The sequence below is a fragment of the Cygnus atratus genome, chromosome 1 (assembly GCF_013377495.2).
Source record: "Cygnus atratus isolate AKBS03 ecotype Queensland, Australia chromosome 1, CAtr_DNAZoo_HiC_assembly, whole genome shotgun sequence".
Classification (NCBI taxonomy): Eukaryota; Metazoa; Chordata; class Aves; order Anseriformes; family Anatidae; genus Cygnus; species Cygnus atratus.
This window is the reverse complement of record NC_066362.1, coordinates 182,108,998-182,130,506: the sequence shown is the minus strand read 5'-3', so window position 1 is coordinate 182,130,506 and position 21,509 is coordinate 182,108,998. Positions and strand designations below refer to the sequence as shown.

Sequence of the window (21,509 nt, the reverse complement as noted above, 5' to 3'; positions counted from 1 at the left end):
CCAGCCGGGCTAAACCACAACAAACAGTTAACCACGTTCAGGCTTTCCTTGAATCTGACTTTAGTCTTGCACACTCTCTGTTTCCTCTCTACTGACATTTGAGGCATCAGTGTAAAATACTACATGGGTCCAAGTGGTGGTGACCTAAAATGGAAAAAGATTTTCTGAATGCTTTATACTTTTAGAAAAAGGATGATGGTTTAGAATTCTCCTTTGTGTTGCTATAAAAGATTACAGACAAACTGATAGGCTGTTTTCCTTTATACTTTTTGGTTTAAACATTTAGAAACAATCTAAAACCTCATACGTTGCTATTTAATGCAATTCAAACAGAGATGGATTAAAGTTTGGATGTGAAAATTTGGGGGTATGAAATTTCCAAAAAGCCCAGTGAAGTTTGGAAGTAATAAACCAGTGCTTATTTGAGAATAATGATTTCATACAGAAATGCTTCTAGGTCACTATGGATGTGTGCATTAATGCACCATAGTGCAACACTAATCTGTGTTGGACATGGCTACAAAGCTCTCAGACTGGCCATACCATGAGGCTGGGCTCTATGGAGAATGGAGAATAAACTATGCCTGATCTTGTGGCTCTGGCATTTTTGATCCCACACCAACAAACCTAAATCTAAATTTGCTGTATGACCTAACAGTGGCTCATAAACTATATTAAGCCTCACAAACAAAAATCAACACTTCTTGGCTGAAGAATTTTCAAGATTTTTAGGAGTGGAAGTACTAAATCACTGCCTGTGAGGAGAATGTTCTTGCCTTATTTACCACTCAGCTGAAATCCAAAATCACTATAAACATATTGGCCAATTTCCAGGTTGGAAAGATGGAAAGAGAAATCAAACCTTTCTCTGGAGGTTCAACAAAGTATTTCCTATTCACTGAAATCACCACTCATGCAAACAGAGTTAATGACTTCGGTAAAATTTACTTATATGAGATTTGTAAGACTGAGATCCAAGACATTTAAGTGAAGTGACTGAGTGTTGCATTAATTCAGATATAAATCTGATTTAAGGAAGACATAAGAAAGATCCGTCTTAAAGATTCAGTTAGTGCAAAAAAAAATCATGGTATGAAGATGGTATTATTTTGATGAAAGAGCATATAAATTTCCATAATGAAAAACAATAAACAAAAAAATAGGGAAAAGCAAAAAAATACTGCACATAAACAGAAGTGCACATTTTATAATGTTCTAGACTTTCTATGTGAAAAGTTAGAATTTTGAATTAATGTCTTGCTGTCTCTGTGGTGATTAAGTTAGGGCCTGGTACAATGTTTTTATTCTGGAAGAGGAATAAATTGTGTGGAAGGAGCAGAGGCAGCTGGTTTTCTTTCATAGTTGGGAGGAATCTTCTGTTTCAAAGAAGCAAGGACCATTTTACTGCTTCTGCTCACCTTTTTATTCTCTTTGGTTTTGAGGATATGTATATATATGATGCAATATATATCAATATAGATCTTGAAATAGGGTACTCTGCATTATCTTAGTAACAATGAAATAATTATCCTGCTTATTTCTCCCTATTTAGACAAAAGCTTAGTCATATTTCAGGACAATTTTGATGTGTGAGAAGAGAGTTGAACACACAGTATCTATCAGTTAGTAACCCCAGATCTTCACTAAAAACACCTCTTTTAAAAATATGAGCACCTCCTGGCTTTTTGAGATTAATCATGTTCCCTAACATTCTTTAAAACTAAAACAAAAACGGGATCACACTAAATTTTTATAGTTTATATTGTTAAATTTTTCTAGTGTTAAAGAGCAGGCAAATTTTATGCATAGCAATGGTACCCAAGACACAGGAAAATGAACAGTGTAAAATTTATTAAATACTCAGTACCTATTTTTTAAACCATAAAAAATGTATCTATTTACTTTTAATATTTTGATTATTAATGGTTTGCAATTTTTTGCTGCATAATACAAAAATAACTACTTATAACAATTAATGTTGGGATATGTTTTGACAGTGAGTTTAGGTTCTGGTAATTTACTACTACAGAACTTTTTTTTTCATTGTATCAAGGTATTTCATTAAGCTTATTAGGCAAAGCCCCTTGGAGTGTTGTTTTTTGCAAACATACATATAATTGAACAGTTTAAGAATATGCTCCTGATAAGTCACTGTTGGGAAGTAATTTGCATCATCTCATTTTTTGATGGGATTGGCAAGGAGAGATAGTCAATACAGAAAGGAGGAAAGATCCAGGTATTAAAATTGCTAATATAGTATACAAATTACAGTCAAAAAGCCTCATCTACACAGCTAAAGTTTGTGACTTTGTCAAGCACTGACAGCAACTGACTTTTCAAGTAACTTCGCTTAAAGAAGCCTTTAGTTAGATAGGCATTAAATATTAACATTAAACTACGCGAGTGTCACATGGCTTAAATATCATCACTCCTGACACCAAGTCTGTTTCATCTTGCCTTTGACATCAGAAAACCCTCCAATTCGAGAGCAGTGAACAAATTATTATACTCAAACATTATTTAATATCTTTTGAGTTATTATTTCGTAGGTGTTCCTCTTATACGAGGAATTATTCTCATACATCAGGGGCTCTGGTTGTACTTGAACATGACACCTTTGAAGCACTTGCGCAGTCAGTGGAACTATCCCAGGGAAGGTTCCCAAGCCCTGGAGCTTGGCTACTGGCCCTTTGGCCAGTGCTTGGCACAGGCCTGGCCTCAGCCATGGAGCGCTCCCCAGATAACACCCAGGAGCTGTTCAGGGGTCAGCATGGAGCAAGGTGCCACGTCCACACATATCCCAAATATCTCCAGGGATAGGGTCTCCACCACCACCCTGGGCAGCCATTCCCAATGCTCAACCACTCTCTTCATGAAGAAATTCTTCCTGATATCCAACCTAAACCTCCCCTGGCACAATCTCAAACAGTTTCCTCACATCCTATCACGTCACCTGAAATAAGAGACCTCCTCACTACAACCTCCTTTCAGAGAGCAATGATGTCTCCCCATGGCCTCCTCGTCTAAAGACTAAATAATCTCAAATCCCTCAGCCACCCCACACAACTCTTGTTTTCTAGTCCCTTCATCACCTTCATTGCTCTTCTCTTTCTCACCTTTATTTCTTTGTTTCATTCTATTGAATCATTATTTACTTTAATCATGATTACCTGATAATATCAGTGATAACTGGCTTTAATATTTTGATCCTTTCTAAACTTTTCTCTTTATGCTATTGCAGCACTCAATTTTGAGTTTACAGACAGAACAATTCCGTCATATATGCTTCACTCTACATTACTATAATGTTTAAGAGGAAAAATGAGGTTGAATAATTGCTTGCTGTTATTTTTATTTTTTTTTTTTTTTCGGAAGAGGTCCTAGTGGGCTTAAACAGGCTTGCTTGACTTTCATCAAAATCAACAGATAGAATTCCTGATAACTGAACTTCTCTGAACTGGCCATGCGTGTAATGAACAGTTATTTGATACATTGATTGTTGTTTCCCTCGGTTGCTAGTTCTTTCATTTTAAGCAGTTTTCATAACAATTGCCTCATAGACCTCTGAGAAATTTCAGTTTTGAATTTTAGCACTGGTATAGATCAGTGCTGCTGATCAAGCCAGTTTGAAAGAGTCACCATTTGAACAAAAATAATCCATTATAGAACTGAAAAGAAGCAGGATTTCCACAAGCAAGAGACACCACCACTGGGGGCTGGACTAGGTGATCATTACGGGTCCCTTACTGAAACCATTCTGTGTTTCTGTGGCGTGAGTACAGGCACAGTACAGCTGTGCTGCAGGAGGATGCCATCTGCCAGGGTTTCCTTGGGAAAGGAGCCTGCCAGGTCCAACAATGTGCCCTGTTCTGTCTCTCCATCACCTGTAGGGAGAGCTCGGGAGTGTTCTGACCAGATGCATATCTGGTAAATAGTTCACTTAAAAGGGGTCTCTGTGCTACACCACCTAAATGTATAGAAGATGCATGGGGTGGCAGGTGTCTACTTTGCCTAGTGCAGATATGAAAACTTCAGAAGGTGAGATCTGACTCTGGAAGTCTTCAGAGGTACAAACACTTCACATTGGTCCCTGATATAATTGCTCTGCTCATGAGTTATGTAATAGGAATTAGCTCTTCTTCCAAATTAAATAGATGCCTCCCTTGCTGTCTGTGAAGGGGACAAGTTTCAAGAGACCTCACATATCTGCACAACTAAAGTTTTTCTTAATATTTAAAATAGAACAAAATAAAATGTTTAAACTTACTGCAGCATAAATTTTGTCAGATGATGTCTCCAGATGTGATTCTGCCAATGTGGTTTACTCCATATATTTGTCTGCATGTGAAATCACTGCTTTGTATGTGGATTTTTTACAAATGTCTTCATAATCAGTGGGTGGGACTATTTTTCATTTACAAGCTATTAGTTACAGACAAAATACCTACAAATATCCCTATTTTATTGCAGCATAAAATGTTTAGTCTGATTTATGCTTGCTTTTTATCAATTTATTGATTCATCTCCCTTCTTTTCTTCCGTCCAAAGGCACTCTTATGGAAAAGGAATTCAAGGAGCTGCGTACGTGCGATTTGGAATAATAGATGAAACTGAGAATAAAGTCTTTCTTCCAGGCCTGGAACAACAGCTATCAGTAAGTACTGGAGTTCAGTGGAATTATTCAGATTTACCCCAGGTGAGCTGAGTATTGTCAGAAATCACTGAAATATAGATCCCTGTATTACCATAGTCATGCTATGAGCAACAAATTTGTGCTAATGGCAACAAACCATCAAGGGCTGTCACTTTTTTTTCCACTTCTGTTTTAGATTCAAAATGGAAAAGGAAGAGTTACTTTAAATACACCACTTTTGGAAGAAAAATTAAATAGGAGTATTTCTACTCTAGAAGGGTTTCATTTATACATTGCTGTTACTGCTGTAGAAACTGCAAGTAAGTATACGATGCCTTGGTTGATCCAGCCCGTAATATTTACATCGATCTTTCTCTGGGATGATCCTTCACGTGGGAGATCCTGGCCCATATTAAGCAGCCTTGTGAGGATATCTAAGATATTCTAGACCATCTGAAGCAGCACCAGCCACCTCTATGGAAGCAACTAAACTGCTTCCCTTGAAACCTTGTTTGAGCACTTGCTTCAGCCAGGTCTACTCTTTACCTACAAAGTTACTAGTAGAGCTCTGTGCCTTAACTTGCTTTGCTCCTCAGCTGGCTGAGCTGTTGGTGGAAAGATGAGACATATACCACAGCCACAGTGTGACATAGAGAAGGATCTAGCCCTTATGACTCCTGCTAGTCCTCTTATTCCTTCCCACAGTTTTATCAGACTGTATCTTATAGCCATCTTTCCACACCTAGTGTTACAGTAAGACATCTACAGAAATACTCTGGTGTTATATTATTAGTTGACCATTTCAACAGTCCCCCTAGATTTATATTGAAAATGTGATGCCTAGGAGATCATCTTTTTACTATAATTTACTATAGGTACCTGCATGTACTATTACTACAGCACCTACTGCAAGAGCAAAACGGGCTGAAAGACTTTCCCTCCCATTACCACACCAGCATGATGGATCTCATGGTGTGACATGGTCTCTATGACTTGGTGCACACTTCCTCTCCTCTCCACACAGAGGTTGCCTCCACACTTGCATACTTGCTGGGTTTAGAGTTACTCATATGCATGACAGGGCAAGGCCAGTGGACTCCACTGGCACCTTTCAAGCTCAGAGTGTTAAAAGTAAAAAATAAGGACTTTGAAAGTATGCTTTTTTTTTCTTTTTCCTTTTTTTTTTTTTTTAGTTTAAAGCAAGTCATGTTTTTAGAAGTAGCTGGAGGAAGTGGTTTAGCTAGAAATTAGTGTCTTAGATGAGAAGCAGATGCTGAAACTATCTTCTAGGTGTGAAGTTGCAGAAGATGATATTTGGTAGTGTTAACAGGTACCAGTAGCCAAAAATGAAAAAAAAAAAAAAAAAACCTTTCAGAAAATTAGAGATTTAAGATTCAAGTCCCCCTACTGATTCTGAATGACTTTTTCATGAGATTTTACACAACCTTCCCCCAGTAATGAAGCCTGAGCTGATCAGAGTGGTAGGTGCACAGCCTAAGCACCAACAGTTGTATCAGTGCATTGTGTGTCTGCAAACGCCTTGTACCAACTAATGTGTTAAGAGGTGAATTTTTTGTGCTGTGAGGAACACAGCCCTTTGCAGTTCTCCATTTCCAAGCTGCAGAAAGCAGGCAGCTGCCAGTGCCATCCTGCTGGAGTAGTAGACACCTGGCACTGCCATTGCACTGATCCTGCCCTGGCTGGTCCATATCCATCTCTTCCTCTTCTCAGGACTGAAGCTCTTTGGGGAGGGATCATATTCTAGTTTGCTTTATATGCACTGCTTAAAATGGGATGAATCATAAAAATAGAAAACCATAATAAGCAAGTAAATAGTTACTGCTCTCACGGCAACACATACTGTTTGGTATTAACAGGTGGAGAGATGAGGGAAGAGGAACTCAGCAATGTGAAGTTTGTGAAATCTCCTTATGTGGTTGATCTGTCTAACACCAAAAAGTACTTTGTGCCTGGAGCCCCCTTCTCTGTTGTGGTATGTAGTATTTAGCTATCTGTGCTTCCAGAGCAAGGGACTTATATCTGTTCTGTTTATAAAATCCTTATCTGATCCAGTGGGAGCTCTGTAGGAGAGACCTTCAGGAACAGGACCAACAAGGAGCTACTGTTGGTGTTTCTGGTTTGTCTTCAGCTTGAGCAGGGAAATCAAAACCAGAAAATTCTGTTTCTGTTCTGGAAGTCATCTGTGCACTGTTGCACTGCAATGGTTTATAAAACACGTAGCAGTCTCTTCCTCATTCATTATGGAAAGGTTAAAAGAATCACATTGCATTAGATCAATCCCGTATCAAATTAAAGTTCTAAAAACTGAAATACAGGGTGTTGACTTTTTTAAAAGTGCATTTAAGTTTTTGAATTTTTAAACTTCACACCTTCGTTTTCCTACAACATTTTCTACAAGCAGTTAAGGCTAGCAATTTATCTAAAATCAGTTAAAGTAAACTGTCTCTGGGATCTGATGAGATCTGCAACAGATGCTACATGAAAATATGGAGCAGCTGTTAATCTGTGTTCATTGATTTTTATCTTAGATGGTGTCCAGACTGAGTCAATTGCTACCCTTTTCTCTCAGAGCTGCAATTTTCACATGCTAATATATAGAGTATTGTATTTCTTTTCAGTTTATTTAAAAAAAAAAATGCTTCTTGTTTGTGGGCATTTTTTAAACCCAGGAATTTCCTTCAAATAACAGAAAAAGACTTTTTTTTTTTTTTTTTTTTTTTTTGCAATAGGCCTCTGTCACTTTGGTTGATGGCTCTCCTGCTGCCTCTCTGTCTGTAACTGCTACTGTCACCTCACCCGGAAAGTCCTCCATGAAGAAGACTGCACCTTCTAATAAAGAGGGCCTAATACCCTTTACATTCGATATCCCTGCAGATGCCCAAACACTTCAAATAACGGTAAAGAAAACCCAAACATTCATGTTTAAAAACATGCTGTTGAGAAGAGCTCATAAGACTGTTGCAAATGACTGTGAAGATGTTTGGTTTTCATTAAGTTAGCACAGAGAATGGAACATGATTTCTTACACCACAACTTTGCATAAATTTGTCAAGGTTGTATAAAGTAATACATAGACCAGAGGGATGCCTCACTGAAGTGAATGACACTCTTGTACATCAGACCTTTGGGAATATGTGTATGGGTCGTGGCTCGATTTTGTGTGGTTCAGATGTGCATTTTCTTGGCATGGGGGATGGGAATGGAACTGTAAATAATAACACCATGAGAAGTGACAACAAATGATGAGGATAGGATGTAGGAAAAACCCATGTGCAATACAGACTCTAGTCTACATCTGGACTACATCCGAGAATTCAATTATGTGCACAATATAAAAGAGATAAAAGCTGTTGAAGTACCACTATGTGAATTTAAACCATAGATTCTGATTCAGAAAAAGACAAACCTGAAAACTATCAAACACAAATATGGCAAAAGACCAAATAGCATCAGGAAATAAGGTAATGAAAATCATGTTTTTTTGATGCCAGGTTCTGCTAATGAGGTCTCAGTAGGGACTCATCTCATTTTTCCAGCTTTTTCTAAATAACCCAGCAAGATAAGAATTAAGAGTGACACTGCTTATTGTCTCTTAAGGGGCACTTACTCTGTCTTTTTCTCCCCTGACAGGTAAAGGCTGAAGAAGGAAAAGAAAAATTAGAATCACCAGAAGCCAGTATCAGAGCTGAAAGATACCAGTCTGCTAACAGCAACTACCTCAGCATCAGCATCCCACATACTGTCTTGGCACCTGGAGATACCTTACGTGTTATTTTGAATGACATTCATCAGACTGGCAGTGGAAAGATTGACTATTTCTATTATATGGTAAATGGAATAGCAGCATATAAATAATTTTTTTTGGAAATGATATTCTCTAGAACATCTGTTTATTTACTAATATATGGGAAGCCAGTCCAATGAAGGACAGCTGAGATGATACCTACCAAGAGAGGCTGAGCCAGCTGGGCTTCTTCAGTTTGGGGAAGAAGAGGCTAAGAGAGCGTTACTAACAACCTGAAATTACTTGAGGAGGAATTACAGGCATAACATAGACACACTTTCCTAGGTGGTGCCATGCAATATGGCCATGCCATCCAATATGGATAGGCACAAAATTGAGCCAGGGGCAAAACTGTAGCTTGGAAGACTCATTTTGGAAAAATCTTTTCATTAATGAAGAATATAATACTGAAATAATTTCCACAGAGAGTTTAGGGAATTGCCACCCTCTGAAGCATTCAACACTCAGAAAAAAAAACATATCTGATCTACTTACACTAGCCAATTTTTGAGCAGACATTTAGACCAGAGATTGCCACCAGTCCCTTCCAAAAGTATTTCTATGATTCTGTTATTTATATATATTTAAATATATTTTTGGATTCATAATAATCTTTTTTTTTTTTTTTTTTTTTTTCCTGGAGAAGGAGACATGACCGTGAATTTTGTTCTGTAGTTTTTAATAGTCTAGAGCAAATAGGTCAATATGCATAATGTTTACATAATTATGTGGGTGATATCAGTTAACAGGCAAGTCACTGTCATCTCCAACAGAATATGTCATGAAGGGCCATGGAAGTCATTGGCTTTTAGGGTCCTAGATAGCATCCTGAAATTGGATCCAAAGATAGTTCTGTAAATGCAGAAGCCAGGATACAGTTGTGCTCAACTAGGATCAGGCATGCGAAGTTATTTAATGTGCTGAAGGAGACAAATGTATTCATGGATACATTCCAGGAGTGAAACTGTTGAATGTCAAATGTGTTTAATTCCCTTTCTCTCTCTTTTCCTCATAATTTCCCTTGGCAGCTAAAATTTCCCAGTCTGCTAAGCACCATGTGCAACAGTTCCCATTTATTTTTAATAGGACTTTGATATGTTGGAATAATTGTATCCCGAGGAGTTACATTTAGGTTTGCAGGGGGCTGTTTTAATTAGAGGGCTGAGCATAGGGTTGGAGTTGCTGCATCTGGGCTCCAGCAAGATGTAGCACTGGGCAGGCAGGGTGATGCGGGCACTGCCAGAGCTCGGCGGTGAGGATCTCTCCCAAATTTTGGTCCCCTAAATGAAGTCTGTGAGGATTTCAGATGGCCCCATATATATATATATATATATATATATGTATATATGTATATATGTATATATGTATATTGCATAATATATATGTATATTTTTATATATATATTAATATATATATTATGCAATGTACTGCCCAATCTATTGTGTTTTCACTATGCTCGTTCTCTCTCTTATGTTTGTTTCCACTTTGCAGGTTGTGGCAAAGGGACAAGCTGAGCTTTTGGGAAGGGTTCCCTCCTCAAACAAAGCAATAAACCTCAAAATCACTGAGAAGATGGTGCCCACCTTTCGCTTCTTAGCTTACTACTTCGTTGAAAACCAGGGCCGTCAAGAGATTGTTGCTGATTCTGTATGGGTAGATGTTATGGACGTCTGTGAAGGAAAGGTACTTTTAAAGCAAACAGCTTCTGCTTCTGTATACCAAAATGATAATAAAAATCATCAGAGAGAGTGAAGACCTGGGGCTGAAAAGTGAAAGGCATGATGGAAATTTTCATTTTTTATTGAAAAAGGCAATCATCAGGATTCTTGCTAAAAGGTAGAGATGGGAAAGGCTCACAGGGATGATGTCAGAGACAATCTTCTTCTATAGGACAGGCTGTGCCTCAAAAAGATAAAAAGTATGGTTTCATAAAGGTAAATCTCAGAATGTAAGTGCCTAGATAATAGAAGTCCACAGGGAAATGCCAGTAGGACTCCTGACAGAATCCCTTGAGAGCTTTGTCTTTCTGCAGTGAGATTCATCAAATGAAGGAAAGTAAAGTGAACTTTTCAGGGAAAAAAAGGAATTTTAAGTAATTTTCAGGTTTGTTTTTTTTAAACTATTTTCTGAATTTTTGTAGCACTTCAAAAGCACTTTTTAACAATTCTTTCCAGTAGAAAAAGAAATGCGGATAAAATAGGAGTCCTACACTTTTCTTTCACCTTCCTCCTCCTTTTGGTATTATAAAGTAAAAATATATATATATATATTTTTTTTTTCACTACAGCATGAAACTCAACTGCTGAAAAGTGTCAGCCATCCAAAATTACTTTTGTTTCCATTGGAAAATAACAAAGAGTTGCTTCAAAGTTATATTGAAAGCCCTGGTTCAGCAAAGCCCTTACACATACTTTTAATTCACATTGGTGCTTATGTCCCATTGAAAGGTAATGTCCAATATCCTAGACACACAACTTTAAACCTTCCTCTTTGTTTACCAGTGGGAGGTATCTGCTTCCACCTCTTTCAGAAGGCAGGATCCCATGCAGAAACACTGCATAATGGAAACATCCCCCAGCCTCATGCTGCTGACAGACACAGCTGATAGTATTCCTTGCCCAAAGAGTGTTTGCACTTTATTAACAGATGTGGCATTTTTGTTTCAATATTTTCTGTTTAGATTAAAGTGAGAACAGAACATCAGATGTATGAACCAACAGACAGCATCAAATTATTGATTGAAACGGACCATGCAGGAACAATTGCCTTAGCTGTGGTTGATAAAGCAGTTTTTATTCTGAACAAGAAAAATAAACTTACAGCCAAAAAGGTAAGAAAACTTTAAGAAGAAAATATCATATCTACTAGTCAAGAAAAAATTTCCATGACTAATGAGAGGATGAAATGAAATTAGTGGCTATTAAATGCTTAATCAAATTTTGCTAAACTTGAAAATGTTTTTGTTCTTGCAAGTTAAGATAGATTTAAAATGAGCAGTCTTGGAATTTCCATGCTATATCAGATGAGACCGTAAACTACAAAAAAAAAAAAAAAAAAAAGCATTAATTGAAATTATGTGCCAACTAAAACATCCCTCAGCTTTAATCTCACTTTCCAAGTGTAGCTCATACCACCAGTTGAGCTTTGCAAGTCAAAGGCAGTAAGAATTTTACAATATAAATAATAATAATAATACTTTTGCAAATGTGTGCAATCCATCTATGCTATTGTATTTGGCAGGTATTTAATGCAATGAATTCGTATGATCTTGGATGTTCTGCAGGTGGTGGTAGAGATAGTGCTCAAGTTTTTACTGATGTTGGTCTGGCCTTTTTATCAGATACAATTAAATCCAATGTTCGGGAAGGTAAGTGAAATCTGCCTTTTACTTTAGTTGTTTGTACAAATCACTATACATCTGGGGCGGCTGATAGCTTGAAAATTAAAACATTTCATCATGCTGTTGTTGTAAGAACCACCTTCCCTCTGGATTTTTCTTTTCCTTTTCTTCCGCTGGGTGATGAGAGCTCAGACAGCCCAGATGTTGGCTGCTGGTCCTTTGACACCCAGCTCACCTGGTGTCAGCCAAAGCTGACTGGGGCTGTAAGGTGCCTCTGCAAAAGGCAGGTCTTCTGTGAATGAGGTGGGTCCTTCCACAAGTGACCTGAATGGTCAGGCTGTTATTGCCATAGTGTCATAACCAAGCTCTTCTGTTCTGCTTTCTCAGGGTACACATGCCTCCAAGCTGCTAGAAGACAGAAGAGATCTTTGGATTTCCGTCAGAAAATTTCAGGAATTGGTATGTTCACTCAGCTAGGTTTCCTGAAAGGCTTGGTAGAGGGGATCTGCTGGGAAACCAAGTAAAGGACACCAAGATAGTCATAGTCCCAGTTCTTGTGTTACGTGACTTAACCTAGAACATGTGTGTATACTATGCCTTGTGACCTGATGCATCATCTATCAAAACAACCCAAAAAACAAAAGCAAAGATCAGCCTGGATGGGCATGAAAACTAGTTCACCATTTTATAATAAACCCAGATGTGAGGTACTTCAATTAGATACCATGTTATGGAATCAGTTGTGGCCTCACATTTTTTCAAAATTATTTTTATAGACAGAAGTTGTTTTATTGCCTCTCCCTCGTTTTTTTTTCCTTGACATTCTGCTTCAAAGTTGTGCCAGCTTTGGTACTTTGTGTTCCAAGTAAGAGAAGTGCCAGTACAATATTGGGCCTAAATTAAAAAAATATGTAATAAATGATTTTTTTTAAAAGTGTTCCTTTAGACCAATTTCCGCAAGGTGGTTTTTGGTATTTCCTTGACAGAAGACACCAGGGCTTGAAACACACAGCCTTGACTATCTCTATCATGATTTCTAATTCCAACATATCAAGGGGACATTTTTAATTTGCAGTCTCAATTTGAAGTGAAAGCATGCACTAGACTATTTAAGATGGGGTAGGACCCATGCTTTGCTCCTGTGTTTGTGGACTGATTTTAGAATGGAAAGTAGGTCCCTGGCTGCAGGTAGACTGTTGCAATATTAACAAACTTAATATTAACTGCTAGTAATGACAGGAATGAACACAATGAACACCTTTACACTTCCTGCTGCTTCCACAGCGCTAATTCTGGGCTTTATTTACATTGCAGTCAGCAAATACCAAGACCCTGGTCTACGAAAATGCTGTGAAGATGGAATGAAATTAATTCCCATGAGGTTTTCTTGTCTGCAAAGACTATCAAAGGTGGCTGGCTCCCCTGGATGCAGAGAGGCTTTCAAGACCTGTTGTGAAAATGCCGCAGCCCTCAGGAAGGAGGCAGCGAAGAAGAAAATCAGAGTGGGCTTGGCACGATGTAAAGAATGGTGACATGCAACTGTCTAAAGAAAATGACCCTTCACAGGGGGGCAAGGGAGGGCTAAGGGTTGTCTACCCTGCTATTGCCACCAAAAAAAAACCTTCACGTTGAGAATGACTATATTCAAAGTGATCTCTGCTACCATGTTTCTTATTCCCTGTCACAAATATGTGATGGTGGGAACATCTTTGCCACTTATTAATTAAGGGGAACAGGGGAATATTTTCTTTGTTTGGCAACATACAATTACTGAACTTAGAAAGAAGTATTATCATTTTATTTTCTTTTTTTTTTTCCAATGAAAATCTTTGGTCATTGATGTTGGGGTTTCTGTTTTGTTTTGTTTTGTTCTGTTTTTAATGCACAGGATTAAACCCAGATGAAGTCTTTTCATTTTCAGTACTTTTCACGCTACCTTCTCTCTGTCAGATGCCCTGGCTAGACAGTGTAAGGTCACCAGCCAAAACCCTCAGAAGAGAAACCCCACTTTTGTCTTACAGACTTTGATGACCAAGAAGAAGTATTTGATGAAATGTCTCTCAATTTACGCAGTTATTTTCCTGAGAGCTGGTGGTGGAATTTTAAAGAAGTGAAAAATCCTGGAAATCATAGGTACTGTATTATCTGACTAGATGAATGCACCTAAGTTTGTACAGTAAAATGTGTATAAATATCAGTTATATATATTATCTGATACAGAGGAATTCAGAATATTTGCAAGTGTGTTGTCTCTACAACCGAGGGATTATTTTTCTCTTACAATACTCAAAGTTCAGCAAATAACAATGTTTACACATATACATCCTTCTTAATGCATTTTATTTTGTGTTTCTTAGTGTAAACAACATTGCTCCTGACTCTATAACTACCTGGGAAGTCCAGGCAATAAGCATATCTCCCCAGAAAGGTACACTATTGTTATTCTATTAAGTTATTCTATACAGATGAATAGAGAATGTAATTTTCAAAACAGATATCAAGTTGACAAAGCAAGACAGTCTATACTGAAAAACTACTAAGGGTTTTTACCATGATGTTTACTCCTCTCTTTTGTGCCATACTAAAGCTGAAATTTAAAGGATAGATGTATATTTACAAAAACGGGATGAAGGGGGCTACAAAGGAGGTTGTACTGAACACTCTGAACAGTATTCTCTTCTTCCAAATCTCTAAACCTTCTAATTTATTTTCCACACAGCTGTTATCTTACACAAGAAAGGTAGTGGTGATAACACTGCTTTGTATTTTAATATTTGAGGGAGTGACTTCTGGCCATCTGCAAACAAGGGTTCAGTAATGGTCATGGAGTTTGTTTACAGAGCGTGAAGAAAGGTCATTATGTTTTAAACATGGCTTTTGTGGGAAAGCTGGGCCACATTTCATTCACAAAAGCTACTGATATCACTGCCAATTTTTACCTGACAAAAACCTTCCAGACACTTTTATTTGACTAATGTTAAATGTGTAATTCTCAAGTATGTTGTTTTTTTCCTATCCTAGGATTTTGCATAGCTGACCCCCACACCTTTGACGTTTTCAAAGACTTTTTTGTGTCCTTGAGATTACCATACTCAGTTAAACGACATGAACAGCTGGAAATAAAAGCAGTAGTTTACAACTATCTGCCTGATGATCTCCAGGTAATATTACCATCAACTAGTGTGATAGGTAGATAGATAGACAGATAGATCGATTGATCGATCTCAGAAACAGACTCAGTATAGGGTGATTCATGTATATTGCCGCCTATGGCTAACAGACCAGAGCAGTGAGAAATTAAAAGCAAATTAAAAACACTTTCATTCCCATCTACCCTCTTCTAGTTCTGCCCCCAAGCAGCACATGGGAAGAGGGAATGGGGGCTGTGGTCAGTCCTCAATGCTTTGTCTCCACCACTCCTTCACGGTCACTCTCTGCCCCTGCTCCCCATGGGGTCCCTCCCACGGGATGCCGTCCTTCCCGAACTGAGCCTGCGGGGGCTGCCCACAGGCAGCAGCTCTTCAAGAACTGCTCCCACATGGCTCCGTACCATGGGGTCCATCCCCCAGGAGCAAACTGCTCCAGCACGGGTCCCCCACAGGCGGCAGCTCCCCCCAAACCCGCTGTTCCTGCGTGGGCTCCTCTCCACGGGCTGCAGCTTTGGCCCGGGGCCTGCTCCTGTGGGGGCTCTCCATGGGCTGCAGCCTCCTTCAGGCCATATTAATTCTGCTCTCACGGAGGCAGAACCAACATCTCTCACTGGCTTGGCTCTGGCCAGGGGCAGGACCCTTTGGAACTGGCTGGAGCTGGCTTTTATCTGACATGGGGCACCCTCTGGACTGTTCTTACAGAGGCCACCCCTGCAGCCCTTCTGCTGCCAAAACTGCCATGTAAGCCCAATAAAAGCACAGGAAATTCAGGGGAGCTGAATGGAAATCACTTTCTCTCTTGCAAAATGTCTGTATTGCTGTTTCCTTTTTAAGCAAAGGCAAAAGCGAAAGCCTTGTGTTATATCTGTTTCTCATTTCCCACTCTTATCTCGACATGATGGAGCTGAGCATTTCCCCATGCGGTGATTCACGAGCCCTGACTGCAGGCCTTGCCTTGTCCCCACAGGTCACAGTGACGATGGATGCAGTGAAGGGGCTATGCACTGCAGAGGCCACAGAGAAGTCAGTGCAGCTGAAATTGCTGGTTAAGGGGAACTCTGCAACACCAGCCTATTTCTCAGTTGTTCCTCTGATTGTGGGAGAAATTCCAATTACTATTTCTGCTTTTGACCAAACCTCAGGGCATGGCGATAGTGTTAGGAAGAACCTCAATGTTATGGTAAGTAGAGCTAGTTGAGGGTGGACACTTCATTAATATTTATTGCTCCTCAAATACAATGTTCTCGATGTGTGGAGCTCTTGTGGAGGGAGTGGTATCCAAGAAACATAAGGCTGGAAGCAATCTCATAAAACCTGTTTCTCAGCAAAGACTGAGCTATAACAGGGGGAAGGAAAAAAAAAATGGGGAAAGAAAATCTGTGGTGAGCTTGTAAGTAGTATACATAGAAAGACAAAAAGGCATCCTTCTACCAGTGGCATTGCAACAACATCCTTCAGACAGTCAGTGTTCATTTCTTAATCTTTAACTTCCACCTGCTTCATCAACATTTGCAAATATTCTTTTTCTTTTATGAAGCCAAGATTGAAGATATTCATCTAGTAATACTTTGAGAAGTAAGTAGCTTCTGCTAAACATAAAGTTTAATCCTATTATTGTATATCTAGTTAATGGATCTTCAAGCTTAACAATTGCAGAGGTAAAACACATACAGGCAAACAAAGGCATTGGATTGATTATTTGATAAATTGGTTCTTTTTTCTTTTCAGTTTGAAAATTGAACTTTAGCCTTTTCTTCTAAGCCTTTTAGAAAAAGTTACTTTTCAAAAGTCAACACTGATCTGCACAGACTCATTACAGAATCCAAGTAGGACACTGAGAGCCATTTTCAATCCACACGAAAAGTGCAGAATATGAATCTCTGCACCATTAGTGCCAAGGTGCAACCATGTGGGCAAAGATAATGCATGGGATGCTGGGGACCTGCTGTTGTTACAGACCATAACTGTTCTAGAGATAGACACAGTCTCATAGTTCAGTGGTACACCAAAACAATAAAATTGTCTGTAGAAGAAGCTTTATTAAAATACAGGCTTTTTAATGATGAATGTGTGGAAATCAGAAGGGAAAAAACTTTGAGCTTTACCAACAAGATAAACTCAGAACTCAGTGGATTTCATAGAAGAAAGGTTTATATAAGTAAGTGCACCTGTGAACTTGACTTGCACAGTCTCAAAGCTGAGAATAAACTTCAAAGTTTCATTTTTCTGGTTTATCTTTGGTTAAAATAATTTCATCAGGGGAAATGTGTCAGTAATAACAAAAAATCAGTACAATTCATTAGTGTTTCAACTGGGAAACTGAAATTCTGATTTCAAGCTTTGTTTTTACATGGAAAGAAATTTTACTTCAAAATGACCTATTTCTGCCATCTGCTGGTATAATGAAAAGGTAGAGATCATGATTGTCTTGCAGCTTAATCTCAGGTGTGAGTGGTGGCAAAAGTTTTGACTTTTCTTTCTTCATTTATACAGGCTGAAGGTGTATTACAGAGAGAAGAACAGACGATTTGCATTAATAGTGACTGTAAGTTACACTTAGGGGGTAGATACAGATCAGGTCTGGGATAGGAATAGGGTTTGTAAAGCCTGATGTGAATATCTGACAGCTGTGGTGAAGCATTTCATAAGGTAAAAATACTCTTCATACAAAACATAGTAAAAAACTTAGGAAAGAAAAATAATTTAATTCTAAATGTTTGGAATTGATTTGTATTACATCTGTGTTTATAGGTAGCATTTTTAAAATATTAAGTAGGCCTCTATTTTATTCAGTAATGGATCTTAACATAGATTTAAAAGAATCAAATAAAGAATTGAAATTAAAATCTTCCTTTAAAGCAAAAAATATTGTTGATGATTGAAAAATAAATTTAAGAAAGATAAGCATCTTCTTTCATAACTTTCATTTAATATTTCTGATAACAATTCTGTTGTAATTTTCATCAGCTGTAAGACATTTAATTAAAAGCCTGTTTTAAAATTGTACTGTACTTTTTTATGCTTGAAGAGTTTTGATGTAGATCTCTATTTATTATTTATTTGCAGTAAAGTCCCATACACTGGATCTGAACAGACCATCTAATATGGTTCCAGGTTCTGACAGTCATGTATTTGTTAACCTGAAAGGTAAATGTTATTTTCCATCAATAAATTTCTGTGGGTGAGACGAGAAACACACCTTGTGTTGTTCATTTTGGAACACCAAGTCTTCATTTCTTCCTAGTTTTTTTACCATGATCAAAATGGTCTGCCTTACATGCCTGAGTCACAAAAGAAAACAGCCCCTAGCTTAATCCAGTAGTTCACCTCTTTCTAATTACTCCTTCTCTCTTGTATTGGATATAATACCTTTATGCAGTCCATCCTGCCTCACTGCGCTGAGGCTAACTGTCTGGGAAGGCCAGAGAAGAAAGGAAGAGTTCACCTTCTTTAGTAACCCCACACTGCATGTAGCCCTGTAGAAATTTTCTTTATTCTTCAGAAATAAGGATGCCAGACTCTGATGTATAAATTCTGGAAAGATCTGTTTTTCTGAAGAGAAGATATAATCATATATTAATTTAATCAAATAATCTTATACATACATATGCTCATGCATATGTATTTTAAAAACATCTAATATTCTTATTAAAGATAAAAAATATTTTTCTCAGGAACTGTACAATAATGCAACCTTGACGCAAAGACTATTCCATTTCAAATCCTTGTTCTGAAGTATGGACATACTTAAGCTCATTAAAGGAGAAAACTGTAGAGGAAAAAAAAATGCCCCAGAAGCTTGACATGATTAAGGCATGATTTTTATTGTTTTTTCTTCCCATGTGTGGGAGGATCAAGTCTGGTTTGACAAGACCTTTCTAGTCTGAACCTGAGGCACCAGTCTTTCCCCTGCTCCTTGCTTGCCTGCCTCTAACAGCCTCAGGACTCTTTCTCTTCCATCCTCCTTCATTGTCCCAGCCTCCTTCCTCCAGCTTTGCCAGGGCGTGGGAGCTCATCCTTGTTCTTCTCCAACCTTATAGACATAAGTGGCTGCAAACTGTTTAATAATGAGAAGTATCAGGCAACTGTGTAATCAGGGCGTGCTGGAGTGTCACTCTGTGGTTAGTATTGCATTTACTCATGTTACACCAGTCAGCTTGAAATATAGAATGTCTTATGGCTTATGTCTTTTACAACAGGAGATCCCATGGGTGATTCTGTTGAAAACTGTCTTAGTCTCAATGGAATTGAGAAACTTATTAAGGTGCCCATGGGTTGTGCAGAGCAAACGATGGTGAAGATGGCCCCCACGGTCTACGCTATTGAGTACTTGGATGCCAGCGAGCAGTGGCAGAACTTTAATCCTGAACGGAAGGTTGAAGCCATCAAGATGATTGAAAAAGGTACACAGGAAAAACACAGACACCAACTGACATTGGCTTTGTTATCTCCTTGCATTGCACATTAACCATTGCTGCTTGCAAAAGGAGTGAGCATTGTCTTAACGCAGTCAAGCAGAAATGCCACTGACAACCTGTAGACAGACATGAGAAACAAAACCAGTGAGGAAGATTTAGGTGGTTGTCTGCTTGTACCTGACATTGCAGAGTATTGGCATTCACAGTCCACCCTCTCTCTTGCCTGATTTAGAAGCAGAAAGTAAAATATGAGCTGATCAACATTAACTCTTCTCAGATCAAATGGACATAAATGGGCAGTTGCAGAACATGAATCATTTCAGACTAATGTAGAAGTGCAAAAGAGAGCAAGATGAATCATATTCTAAAAATGCTATTTTCTCCCCCTGGGTCATAGATGCTGCTTAAGATGACCATCTCAAATATAGGCATCTCTGCTGCAGATGTCTGTTTTTGGCAAGAGCAGTACCACTAAGGAAACTCCCAATGGTAATCATACTATTAACACTTTCTCTTCCACACTTGGGTATTTATTACATGAGCTAGAATAACTACAATTCCTTGGACAAAGCCAGGGGAGCAGTCTCCTAACACAGAGGACAGCTGAAGGGCTGCTTCTTCAAGATCCCATTGCAAGACGTGGTCCAAAGATGATGTTAAATGCACACCAAAGCCAGGGCCACAGCATCTGGAAGTGGAGATGTCTCAGCTCACAGGCACTAACACAGAGCTTGAATGCTATCAGTATTGTTTCAGGTATCATGGATCTTTCTAATTGTAGTGGTGTGCACATGGCATAAAGCCTACTGAAGAAGAAAGGTAAAAATAGAGATTAAAAAAAAACGTGCTAATAGTTGCTGAATGGAAGTCTTCGCCCATTCATCTAAGATTGTCCAAAGTGACATGATGTCTTGCTACTGATTATTTGTTGTAACATACATATAATGATATAAACAGCAACATTTAGTCTTTAGATTATGCTTTTATTGATTCTTATTGAAGAAGATCACTGGGGTAGAAAATGAGTTGTGTAGAACAGAGGCAACAACTCATGATTTTAGAGCCTTCATCTGACATGGGTAGGTATTTTCTATGTTTTTTGATTCCATGCACCATAAAGTCAACAGCTTGGCAAATTGTCAATAATGCGGAATAAGCTTCACAAGATTCACCATGCAGAAAGTGCCTTGGTAGCTCTGTATCTATAGATACCTGCAATTTTCAGGTAGTTCCCATTGCTCTGTTAAATCAACCAAGATAAAGTAACTTCTAAGTCTTGCCTTTTTCTCTGTGTAAAAAGTCTGCTGACACAAGCATTTTGTCTTTGCTGTACCGGTGAACATCTCCATGCACATCTCCACTAGTCAATGCTGAATACATCCATGTTAATACAAATGATGTATGAAAATAGCCAAGAAACATGTGTATCTTCTGAGCAATTATATGGTGTCTTGTTCCTACAGGTTATACTAGACTGCTTGAATTTCAGAAGAACGATGGTTCCTATGGAGCATTTAAATCAACCCCCAGTAGTGTATGGTAAGTGTATTTTTCATAATCAGCTTTGGTTCTTTTTTTTTTTTTTCCTAAAATACCACTACTATCATTTAATGCATAATTATTGGGGGTGGTGGTCAAAATTTGGTGATTGTTGTGTTGCCTATGTACTTTTGTCAATGGATAGTGAGTCTTGTAAGTCTCTGTGAGTGTTTAGTCCTTGATGAAAGAGGATTATACTGAGCCCCAGATTATTTTGCATTTGCCATAGTGTTCACACTATCATTGCAAGCACATTGTATTGAATATGAGTCTATGTACAGATTGAGAATGTTTCTTTTCCCATTAATATACTCATCTATAAACATATGTCAGCACAAGTTTGGAACATTTTCTTTTGTGCAGGTTAACTGCTTTCATTGTTAAAGTACTCACAAGGTGCAAAGAATACATTAGTGTCGAAGACAATCATATACACAACTCGATTGCCTACTTGCTTATTCAACAGCAGGTAGATGGTTCATTCCACGACCATCATCCAGTATTGGACAGGACTATGCAGGTAGGTCATTAGTATTAAGAAGATTCTGTTGCATCTTTAGGGCTGCTAGGGATCAAAACAAATATTCTGAAATGTTGAGTAACAAGACATATTAAAAAAAAAAAA

The 21,509-nt window shown here is 38.3% G+C and overlaps 1 protein-coding gene across 1 annotated transcript in view; it reads left to right on the top strand.

The window, feature by feature from the left end:
• The window catches only part of LOC118246054 (complement C4-like), a 46,350-nt gene that overhangs the window by 7,941 nt on the left and 16,900 nt on the right, over positions 1-21,509 (top strand). The window contains exons 8-26 of the mRNA XM_035542825.2: positions 4,549-4,654; positions 4,830-4,953; positions 6,511-6,626; positions 7,384-7,551; positions 8,285-8,482; positions 9,930-10,121; positions 11,119-11,268; positions 11,679-11,805; positions 12,166-12,237; positions 13,093-13,296; positions 13,800-13,911; positions 14,136-14,206; positions 14,800-14,939; positions 15,895-16,107; positions 17,421-17,472; positions 17,994-18,074; positions 19,127-19,330; positions 20,809-20,884; positions 21,248-21,404. Of these exons, the coding sequence (XP_035398718.1) occupies positions 4,549-4,654; positions 4,830-4,953; positions 6,511-6,626; positions 7,384-7,551; positions 8,285-8,482; positions 9,930-10,121; positions 11,119-11,268; positions 11,679-11,805; positions 12,166-12,237; positions 13,093-13,296; positions 13,800-13,911; positions 14,136-14,206; positions 14,800-14,939; positions 15,895-16,107; positions 17,421-17,472; positions 17,994-18,074; positions 19,127-19,330; positions 20,809-20,884; positions 21,248-21,404 (2,563 nt within the window). The remainder of the gene's footprint in view (positions 1-4,548; positions 4,655-4,829; positions 4,954-6,510; positions 6,627-7,383; positions 7,552-8,284; positions 8,483-9,929; positions 10,122-11,118; positions 11,269-11,678; positions 11,806-12,165; positions 12,238-13,092; positions 13,297-13,799; positions 13,912-14,135; positions 14,207-14,799; positions 14,940-15,894; positions 16,108-17,420; positions 17,473-17,993; positions 18,075-19,126; positions 19,331-20,808; positions 20,885-21,247; positions 21,405-21,509) is intronic.